This window comes from Scyliorhinus canicula, chromosome 19, assembly GCF_902713615.1.
Source record: "Scyliorhinus canicula chromosome 19, sScyCan1.1, whole genome shotgun sequence".
In the NCBI taxonomy this organism is placed as follows: Eukaryota; Metazoa; Chordata; class Chondrichthyes; order Carcharhiniformes; family Scyliorhinidae; genus Scyliorhinus; species Scyliorhinus canicula.
Genome location: NC_052164.1, coordinates 80,052,489 through 80,064,267, shown reverse-complemented (window position 1 = coordinate 80,064,267; position 11,779 = coordinate 80,052,489). Strand labels below are relative to the sequence as shown.

The 11,779-nt window shown below is 45.4% G+C and overlaps 1 protein-coding gene across 1 annotated transcript in view; it reads right to left on the bottom strand.

The window, feature by feature from the left end:
* The window catches only part of LOC119954022, a 163,331-nt gene that overhangs the window by 30,138 nt on the left and 121,414 nt on the right, over positions 1–11,779 (bottom strand). The window contains exons 40-42 of the mRNA XM_038778798.1: positions 10,069–10,159; positions 6,581–6,727; positions 2,874–3,209 (exon numbers count right to left, since the gene is read on the bottom strand). Coding sequence (XP_038634726.1) covers positions 2,874–3,209; positions 6,581–6,727; positions 10,069–10,159 — 574 coding nt within the window. The remainder of the gene's footprint in view (positions 1–2,873; positions 3,210–6,580; positions 6,728–10,068; positions 10,160–11,779) is intronic.

Below are 11,779 nucleotides of genomic sequence, written 5' to 3'. Positions count from 1 at the left end.
ATCACATAGAATGATCAGAATGTGATAGTTCATGTTGCACATCGTCTACTTCCCTGCAGTTTAATCCTCTAAAGCCTTAGATCATGTGACCAAGTCCAAGAGCTCTAGTTTCTGCTCCCTTGTTGTCATTTTACTGCATTCTCTCCATTTTACCATTGAGTTATATCTTTGTTCCATCTGTTGGACACTGAGGCCGCTGCTCCCAATCAGCTTCCTTTATACTACACATTCATCGCAACCTCTCATCCTCTAGCAATGCAACTTGGTCTTGATCCTCCCCATCTCCTTCAGGAGCTAATCAAATACATTGTTTCTTCTCGTCACTTAATGCTGATGTCGCTATCCAATATTGTTGACATACAGTTGAAACTGAACTCCTGCACCCTTTCCATTGCTGTTGGTTCCTCTAGAGAGTTTGGTTTATCCTTTTATGCCGACAGAGCTTTCCTCATTAAAAGTTCTTAACTCTTGAAGCAAAATAAATAAATATGGTCAAGACGTGACTTTTACTCTTTTATCCAGAGGGTATCTTGCCTAGTCTCTCCTATGTTTCTTAAAAAGATTGTCTTATGACAGGCCATTCAATCTTGTGGGTCGGGATTCTCCGACCCCCCCACTGGGCCGGAGAATCGCCAAGGGTCGGTGTGAATCCCGCCCCCACCGTCCTCCGGCCCCATAACAATCGCCCCGGTGTGAATCGCGCCGCCCACCTCGGAGAATGGCGGGGACCGGTGTGACTCAATGGGCCCCGGGGCCGCCTGAATTCTCTGGGCCACAATGGGCCAAAGTCCCGCCCGTTTAATGAGGGTCCCGCCGGCGTAAATCAACATTGGTCCCTACTGGCGGGACCCAGCTGGGCGGCCTCCGGGGTCCTTGGGGGGGGGGGATCTGGTCCCGGGGGGGTTCCCCACGGTGGCCTGGCCCGCGATCGGGGCCCACCGATCTGCGTGCGGGCCTGTGCCACGGGGGCACGCTATTCCTCTGCGTCAGCCTTGTACCGATCCGCGATGGCCGACGCGGAGATGAACCCCCCCCCCGCGCATGCGCTGGGATGAAGCCAGCAGACACTGGCGCTCCTGCGCATGTGCCAACTCGCGCTGGGTGGCAGAGGCCCTCCGGCGCCATGCGAGGCGCCAAGCCCTTTCCTGCTGGCCGGCGCGGCGCAAACCACTCCGGCGCTGTCCTAGCCCCCCGAAGGTGCGGAGGATTCCGCACCTTTGGGACGTCTCGGCGCTGGAGTGGTTCCCGCCAGGGTTTGCGCCGTTTTTTCCCGCCCCGCTGATTTGCGCAGAATCCCACCACTGGTCTCTAAACATCTTACACCCTTCATTGCAGCTTTTCTAACCTTCCTTTATTTGATTAATGTGGTCAGCACTCTAATTAATTCTTTTCTTTATTTAACTCCAAACGCACCTGTCCAAATGCCGTCCTTCTCACTGCGTTGCTGAATAATAATTCATCTCACACACTTCCACTTGAACTGTTCTGCCAGCCTCATAATTGCAGAACCAGCATTAGTGTCAAATCAATTCTTCCTCCTACAGTCTGCAAGTCTTTGCAACCCAAAATTTCAAATACTGAATTATTACCTCCTTACTTTATGCATCTTTTATTCATTTCAGCCTCACAGCAGTAACAGCTCTTCACTCTGCCTTCCCACACAAACAATCAAGCCTGCATCATTCTCTTTGATAAACCTAAGTCTGTGCATAGGAGGTACTTTATGGCACCAATGCCTTGTTTAATTCCCTTGTTATCATCGGTCAATATATGCTTCAACCTAAAAGTGAACCCGATACTAGATGGAAGAAAATGCCCCATGTTAAAACTGCCTTTTATTTGAGATATAGGGCGTGATTTAATTAAATGGGAACGAAGTTCCATAGCGAGTGTGTTTAGCCGCACGATTCGCATGGTGCCGAGAAACACAATGCTATCGAACGGAACTTGGGTTAGATGGAGGTCCTGCGGAGAACGCGCAGCCGAGGGTGCGCATAGCTCTGTTTTCCGTACTGAGAAGCTCTGCTTTTTAAAAAAATAAATTTTATAAATATTGCTCAGTTTATTTTTTTTTTAAGGAAATATTGGGCTGCAACACCCACGCTGCCAACATCGGGTTTGGGAGGTACCCAAAGATTCATTCGGGATCACCTGTCGGAACTTCAAAAAGTAAGGATTTGCAATTGACCGGAAGGGCACATTCCTCGGAGCAATTGCCCTGCACTGGGACCCATCCGATAATGTTATACAAATCCCAAACTTTATACGGTTCCAACTGTGTTCCACAAATCGTTATCCAGAAAGCGTTAGAAAAATTACAACCTCCTCTATCTTTTGGGTAACTATTATAATTACACAGACAGGCACGAGAGATTCCTCCCAAACCCCTGCCCCTCCAAGGGACTCCCACCAATACTGCTCCGCCATCTGCATCTCCCCACCCTCCGACTGCCTCCCAACTATGTTCCCTACCCCCTTAACTCCCCATGGAATTCTCCCTGACCTAACAACCCCCCCCCCCCCCCCCCCCCCCACCCCGGGCAACAATCCCACAACTAAAAGTCTGTATGCATCACACGATGCCTGTGTCTGTGTATTTACATTGTGCACTTGTGTATGTCCTATATTTTTTCATGTGTGGAATGGTCGGTCTGGACTGTACGCAGAACAATACTTTTCACAGTACACGTGACAATAAATCAAATTAAATCCAACTTGTATGATGTCGAAGTTAGACTGAGGTTACAGTATGAACCATAACAATGCGATGCTTTGAATAACATTCCAAATGCAATTCCAGTTCAGATGCTCAAGACCGGCCATACTGATATAGGTGTAACAAAACTGACAAGCGCAAACATTAGTTCACTTACCAGCTTTAATATGTGTCATTATGTGGAGAATGCTGACGATAAACCCTCCTGTGTTGTCGAGCCAGGTTGACTTTATGTACAACATCCTGTTGTTGGCATCGTAGTAAAAACTGTTCCTGTATGTACTATTCTGGCAGCGAGGCCTTACTTCAGTGGGGATGCTATCAGCCAGTAGGAGGGTAAGGGGAGAGTGACCACAGCTTCTGCAGAGCAAGGTGGAGATGTAACATCCAAATCTGTAGAGCATAAAATGGTGTGGGGACAGGTTGCCCAGGTCAGCTGGAATGAGGCTTTGGTCATTCAGAGGAATGGGGTCCAATTGATTATCACAGCTTTCTAGAAAGAAAAATACATTATTGAAAACAATTAAGATTTTTAAATGGACTTCAGTGCAAGAGAATAGGTCCAATAATCAAGTACAATAATACATATTGTTTGATAATTTCATCTTGTCCATCCCAGGAGATTGTGCCACTACTTTCTAACCAAGAATAGCTAATTCAGCATGGACTGCAGATTGACCTCAAGTTTTTCCTGGTCTGTATGGACAAGTTTCTCACTGGATAAACTTGCTGGGCCATGAAAATAGTCTTGTTGCACAGCCAGCCTTGTTCCAGGAGACTGACCCTTACTTCTCCCTCCAAATGCAGAACTTTCTTCCAATGATGGATATGGGTTCTAGCATCAGATGAAGTTCAACTTTATTCCAACTCCAAACCAAAGAAAGAGAAAAATACTTCAAAGACAGTGACCCTAATATTAACTACCTCTCCTGGCCCTGCCCCCTCCCCCTTCTGCTATTCACAATGGGCAAGGTACAAACCAGCCCTTGAATGCAAAACTCAAGACAGTATCCAACCTTAGATGTGATTCCATAATTGGACAACATCAGTTAAATAACCCTCAATGTGCTAAGAATTATGCTGGTGACAGGTTTAATGTTGTCAGCCATGCTTGAAGTGTGGTGCATTTGCATGTAGTGGATGTTACATATATTAATGCCAAGGGTACTGCTCTTTGCGGACTGAAACAACGTGTACACACATTGCACCTGTTTCATTCAAAGAAAAGTGACAGCCATTCGCCGATTCATTCCTCAAATCAACACCTTGACCAGAGTCAAGCTGCCTGGTTTAAATTTCAAATAGCGTTTTGGCATTTAACTGTCAGCCGCCATCAAATGGGGCATTCTACATGGTAACAACAAATCAGCACTCTGTTCTCATCCAATACAGATCGTGTTTCCTTTACATTTGATATTCTTGCAAATTAACCCAATGAGTGCAAGACAAAAAGCTTAAAAAAAACCTCTTTTTTCATTTAAATCTGTTCTCATCCAAACTTTAGAGAACCCCCCCCTCAAAATATAATTCAGTTACATTCAGAGCCCCGCACCCAGCCCTCAGTTAGAGTCCAACTTCTCGGCCTGCACAAAGGCCCACGCCTCCTCCGGGGACTCAAAGTAAAAGTGCCGGTCCTTGTAGGTGACCCACAAACGCGCCGGCTGTAGCATGCCGAACTTCACTCCCTTCCTATGCAGCACCGCCTTCGTCCGATTGTACCCGGCCCTCTTCTTTGCCACCTCTGCACTCCAGTCCTGGTAGATCCGCACCACCGCATTCTCCCACCTGCTGCTCCGCTCCTTCTTGGCCCACCTGAACACACACTCCCGGTCAGCAAACGGTGGAACCGCACCAGCACCGCCCGTGGCGGCTCATTCGGCTTGGGTCTTCTTGCCAATATTCGATGGGCCCCCTCCAGCTCCAGGGGCCCCCGAAAGGACCCAGCTCCCATCAGCGAATTTAACACGATGGCCACCATGTCCGACCCCTCCAGCCCTTCTGGAAGGCCCAGGATCCGCAGATTTTCCCACCTCGACCGGTTCTCCATCTCCTCGAACCTCTCCTGCCATTTTTTATGGAGCGTCTCGTGCGCCTCCACATTCACCGCGAGGCCTAAGATCTTGTCCTCATTTTCGGAGGCCTTTTGTCAGATCTCTCGGATCGCCACCCCCTGGGCCTTCAGCAGCTTGTCAATTGAAGCCTTCAACGGCTCCAGCAGCTCCGCTTTAAGCTCCCTGAAGCAGCGCTGGAGAGTGTCCTGCTGCTCCTGCGCCCACTGCCTCCATGCCTCCTCGTCTCCGCCCGCCGCCATCTTGTGCTTCTTCCCTCGCTTCTGCTTTGGCGCTGCAACCACTTTCTTACTCACCCCACTCCTGGTCCAGGCCATATACTGCCGGGGAAATGTTGCTGGCTCCTTCCCACGTCGGAAAACATCGAAAAAGTACCGCTGGGGGCCTTAAAAAGAGCCCGAAAGTCCGTTCCTGGCGGGAGCTGCCGAACGTGCGACTTAGCTCCGCATAGCCGCAACCGGAAGTCCTCTCATCCAAACTTTAAAGTGACCGTCTTCATTAAATCAACATTACCAGAACAATTTGCATTGATCCAAGAGCCAGACAAAATACAAAAATGGGAACTTTGGCGGAAAAGATTCTTACAATGCATGATAGCTTCAGGATTAGATAAAAAAAACAGAAGATGAACAAGTCAATACATGACTTTATTCAGTAAGTCTGATAGCCGATGATATTAGTGCGAGGCAAGGAACAGATAAGTCCTCAGACCAATCTGCTGAAGTTCTAAATTCATTCAATACACATTTTAACCTAAGAAACAACGACATTTGAGACAGTGAAGTTCAATAAACCTGCCCAACAGTCTGGAGAACCTATTGACTGTTTCAGACACAAATCAGACAAATTGGCTGAAGGCTGTCACTACGGTGACCTTAAGTTGGAACTCACAGGGGCAGAATTGTAATTGAAGTGGCTGACGATGCACTTTCATAAGAATATACGAACATAAGAACTAGGAGCAGGAGTAGACCAGACAGAGACCAGTGTAGAGGCAAGCATAGAGTTAGCCTACAGCTTGGGCTAACAGCTACGGTGTTCAATATATAGATGTAGTTCAGGATTCGCACACCATGTTTGCTCAAGACCAATAGTTAATGCCCAACACTAGTTGCCTTGGAAACATTAAGAATCAAACAATTAGCTGCAGGACTAGAATCGCTCATTTACTCAGGGGTTATGATATTGGATTAGCAATCCAGAAATTGTGACTAGAGGTGCATGGTAAAATAGTACCTGGACTGTTTCAGAAAAAAAACTCTTAATTCCTTCTTCACCTTCTATGCTTGGACATCCCAGTCCAAACTATGCATAAACACAGCAAAATTTCATGAGAGGGGAGGGAGGGTGGCGGTGGTCAACCTTGCCCTGCCCACTTCAGTCAATTGTGGTACATGGAGAGCGGATCTAGTGCCCTGATCAGGGAAGGAGATTTTGATGGTCATTTTTCGATTTGGAGGGGCTCCTCGTCCCAATTTTTTCGCCAAACTCCCTCAACACCACACTGAAACAGGCAGCTTTATTAAGAAAAATTCAGATACCAGTGGAGGCTAAGGAAGTTAGGACCAGTCACTAATCAGATACAGCCCTACATACCAAAAACCCACAAACACATTAGGCAAGGTGAGCCAAGAGAATTAAGCAGGCTCTGATGCAATTAAAATAAGATATTTTTAAATAAATAATGTTACTATATGCATAATAGCTGGTATCAATCCAATGTTAAATTCTCAATTTGTTATTTTAGGCCAAGAAAACATTGATTCACTTGTATTTTACCAGCTCCCATTCCTACCTGTTTTGTCTCCATGGTGATTTTTTAGTAATGCGTTTTTAAGGTCTCTCAGTTTATTCACAAGTGGAGCAGAAAGCAGAATCTCAGTTATATCTTCATTACAAGGAGGGGTTGACAGAGCGAATGACTCAGACGCTGTCAGCTCTTCTGCCAAAAGAGAACGATTTGCAAATAGAGGTGCATTGGATTAATTTGCAACCTACCCAAACATAATGTACAATTCACACTGCCTGCGATCTACACTTGGACACGTCTTCCCTATATTGTTTAGCTGCACCCTCTGGTGGTTCAATCAAGGAACAGAATAATCAAGGAACAGAATGCATCTTATGCTAATAATTATTGCCCTTCCAAGCAATTAGTGTGTAGATTAGCGGAAGAATCTGGAGGATAATAACTCAAATCTATTTTCTCCCAACACTCCCCCCTCCTTTTCTCCTTGTAAAAGTAATACACCATACTACAAAGGGATTGAACTCATGGCCTATGGCATCTTGCCTCTAATGCTTTGAGAAAGTGGTAAATCTGACCTCTACTCCTGCCATAATGGTGTTTGGAATTTATTGTATATCGACTGAAGGACATAGCATCCACAACTTTATTGTAGAGCATGTTGGAGCACAAACGCTCTACACTGCAATTAGCAATACCCATAAAACTGACCTAACATTTCATTAATAAAAAACATTGCTTAGATTCGAAGTAAGAGCAGATATAATCATTAGAGTTTACAAAGTGTACAATTCTGGTTTAGGTTCCAAGTGAAACACATATTAGAGAATTTGTTGCTAAGGGTGAGTACTGATTCCTTCAATAAATGTTGAGTTCATCTTTTCCGATATTGTTGATATAGAGTACATTGGCTACAATACAGTGGAAGACACCAATGGTTTACCAGGACTTCAAGAGTGTCGGGGGCAGAGGCAAGTGTAGTGGCCATCACAGAGGAGAAGGTGCTTGGGAAACTGAACGGTTTAAACTTGGATAAATCACCCGGACCGGATGGACTGCATCCCTGGGTTCTGAAGGAGATTGTGGAGGCATTAGTGGTGATCTTTCAGGAATCACTGGAGGCAGTGAGGGTCCAGAGGATTGGAAAATATCTAAATATCTACCCCTGTTTAAGGGAGGGAGGGAGGCAGAAAACAGGAAATTTATAGCCTGACTTTGGTTGTTGGTAAGATTTTAAGTCTATTATTAAGGATGAGATTGCGGAGCACTTAGAAGTGCATGGTAAATAGAACTGAGTCAGCAAGGATTCATCAAGGGGAGGTCATGCCTGACAAATCTGTTAGAATTATTGAGGCGGTAACAAGGAAGTTACTCCGAGGAGAACCAGTGGATATGATCTAATTGGGTTTCCAGAAGGCCTTCAACAAGGTGCCATACAGGAGGCTGCTGAATAAGGTAAGATTCCATGGTGTTAGCGGCAAAGTACAGGCATGAATAGAGGATTGGTTGACTGGCAGAGAGTGGGAATAAAGGGGTCCTTTTCAGGATGGCCGCCGATGACTAGTGGTGTACCACGGGGGTCAGTAATGGGACAACAGCTATTCGTGATGTACATTAATGATCTGGTAGAAGGAACTGAGGTCATTGTTGCTAAATATGCAGACGATACAAAGATTTGGAGAGGGCCAGGTAGTGTTGAGGCAGCAGTGAGACTGCAGAAGGACCTGGGCAGGCAAGGAAAGTAGGCAAAGAAGTGGCAGATGGAATACAATGTGGAAAAGTGTGAGGTAATGCACTTTGGTAGGAAGAGTAGAGGCATAGACTATTTCCTAAATGGGAATAGGCTTCCGAAATCAGAAGCGGAAAGGGACTTAGGAGTCCAGTTTCAGGATTCTCTTAAGGTTAACATGCAGGTTCAGTTGGCAGTTAGGAAGGCAAATGCAATGTTACCATTCATGTCGAGAGGGCTAGAATACAAATGCAGGGATGTACTGTTGAAGCTGTGTAAGGGTCTTGTCAGACCCCATTTGGAATATTGTGAGCAATTTTGGGCTCCATATTTAAGGAAGGATGTGCTATACTTGGAGGGGTCCAGATGAGGTTCACAACAATGATCCCTGGAATGAAGGACTTGTCATATGAGGAGCGGTTGAGGACTCTGGGTCTGCACTCGATGGGAGTTTAGAGGATGAGGAGGGATCTCATTGAAACTTACAAAATACTGAGGCCTGGATAGAGTGAATGTGGAGGGATGTTTCCATGAGGAGGAGAAACTAGAACCAGAGGGCACTGCCTCAGTTGAAGGATGAAACATTAAGACAATGATGAGAAGAAAATTTCTTTGGCCAGAGGGTGGTGAATCTGTGGAATGCATTGCCGAAAAACGCTGTGGAGTCCAAGTCACTGAGTTTCTTTAAGACAGGGATAGATAGGTTCTTGATTAATAAGGGGATCAAGGGTTATGAGGACGAGAAACATATCAGCCATGATTGAATGGTGGAGCAGACTCGATGGACCGAATGGCCTAATTTTGCTCCCAAGTCTTATGGTCTAATTTTCATAGAATCCCTACAGTGCAGAGGAGGCCATTCAGCCCATCAGGTTGGCACCGGCACTCTGAAAGAGCACACTACCTAGGCTCAATACCCTGCCTCATACCCATAACCCCACCCAACCTTTGCACACTTATGGCCAATCTATCTAACCTACACATCTTTGGACTGTGGGAGGAAACTGGAACATCCGGAGGAAACCCACGCAGATACGAGGGGATTGTGCAAACAACAGACAGTCACCCGAAGTTGGACTCGAACCAGAGTCCTTATCGCTGTCAGGCAGTAATGCTAACCGCTGTTCCACCGATATTAAAGGCATTATATAAGTTTTTGTTGTTTCAAAAGCTATTATGAAAGATATTTCAAAGGTGAAAATTAGTTTACATGAATGGACCAATGTTCCTTCTGGGCTGTTGAAATTTTACAGCTTTATCAGGGAGAGATTTTCACCTGATAAAATGCCTGTGCCTCTGAATCCTTTGAATATCTCAGGACAAGGGCCGTTCGAATTTGTTGGACAGGCGATTGATGGGCTTCGATTGCAATGGGGAACTGCTGCACAGAGAATGAAGAGTAATCGCTAAAAGGACAAATGATGGGAAATATGCTGCATGATATATTCCTGTCAGTTGCAGCTTGTTCTGATATGTACATATCAACTCATAACTCTCCTTCCTTACACATGGCTCAATGTGTTTCATCATTCCCTCGAGTTAATTGATGATGCCTGTCAGTGGTTATGATGCTAGGTGAGCAATCATAGACACACTGTCTATTCAAATCCCTGCCATGGTGAATTCAGTAAATCTGATAATTTGTGGGATGACACCAGATACAATGGCCATAAAAGCTGCTGGATTGTTATCAGTCCCGAGCCAGGACAACTTCCTAATTTTTCACATTTAACCGTGCATATGTGGATGTCAGAGGTTGTTGTTTGATTTTCTTGCTAATAACAGTGAACGTTGAATTGAGGCTCACCTTTCGCGAAAGATAGGATTGTTCTTTGCTCCTCAATATTGCCTGATATTTCGGCACTGTCAAAGGCAAGTTTTTCAACAGGATTCATTTCCTACAGAAAACAAAGAGTGCTTAATTTGCTTTGTTCCTTCTGGGCTGTTGAAAAAGACCCTTTCAAAAGACCTCTCAGGAATTTTCAACATATAGAACATAGAACGATACAGTGCAGTACAGGCCCTTCGGCCCTCGATGCTGCACCGACATGGAAAAAAATAAAGGCCATATAACCTACACTATGCCCTTATCATCCATATGCGTATCCAATAAACTTTTAAATGCCCTCTATGTTGGCGAGTTCACTACTGTTGCAGGTAGGACATTCCACGGCCTCACCACTCTTTGCGTAAAAAACCCACCTTTGACCTCCGTCCTATATCTATTACCCCTCAATTTAAGGCTATGTCCTCTCGTGCTAGCCACCTCCATCCGCGGGAGAAGGCTCTCGCTGTCCACCCTATCTAACCCTCTGATCATTTTGTATGCCTCTATTAAGTCACCTCTTAACCTTCTTCTCTCTAACGAAAACAACCTCAAGTCCATCAGCCTTTCCTCATAAGATTTTCCCTCCATACCAGGCAACATCCTGGTAAATCTCCTCTGCACCCGTTCCAAAGCTTCCACGTCCTTCCTATAATGAGGCGACCAGAACTGTACGCAATACTCCAAATGCGGCCGTACTAGAGTTTTGTACAACTGCAACATGACCTCATGGCTCCGGAACTCAATCCCTCTACCAACAAAGGCCAACACACCATAGGCCTTCTTCACAACCCTATCAACCTGGGTGGCAACTTTCAGGGATCTATGTACATGGACACTGAGATCCTCTGCTCATCCACACTACCAAGAATTTTACCATTAGCCAAATATTCCGCATTTCTGTTATTCTTTCCAAAGTGAATCACTTCACACTTCTCCACATTAAACTCCATTTGCCACCTCTCAGCCCAGCTCTGCAGCTTATCTATGTCCCTCTGTAACCTGCAACATTCTTCCGCACTGTCTACAACTCCACCGACTTTAGTGTCGTCTGCAAATTTACTCACCCATCCTTCTGCGCCCTCCTCTAGGTCATTTATAAAAATGACAAACAGCAACGGCCCCAGAACAGATCCTTGTGGTACGCCACTCGTAACTGAACTCCATTCTGAACATTTCCCATCAACCACCACTCTCTGTCTTCTTTCAACTAGCCAATTTCTGATCCACATCTCTAAATCACCCTCAATCCCCAGCCTCCGTATTTTCTGCAATAGCCGACCGTGGGGAACCTTATCAAACGCTTTACTGAAATCCATATACACCACATCAACTGCTCTACCCTCGTCTACCTGTTTAGTCACCTTCTCAAAGAACTCGATAAGGTTTGTGAGGCATGACCTACCCTTCACAAAACCATGCTGACTATCCCTAATCATATTATTCCTATCTAGATGATTATAAATCGTATCTTTTATAATCCTCTCCAAGACTTTACCCACCACAGACGATTCTAATAAGGCAATATTTAAGTCCGTAACTTCCTCAGAGTGGCAATCCCTGATTCCTTATGCATAACAGAGTCATCCTTTTACGACGTAGCAGTATGCGAGTAGTTCACCCTCTAAATTGGCCAGCAAGAAGGGAGCATTACAGTTGCCAATTGCTCCACTGTATGTGGATAATTTATTTT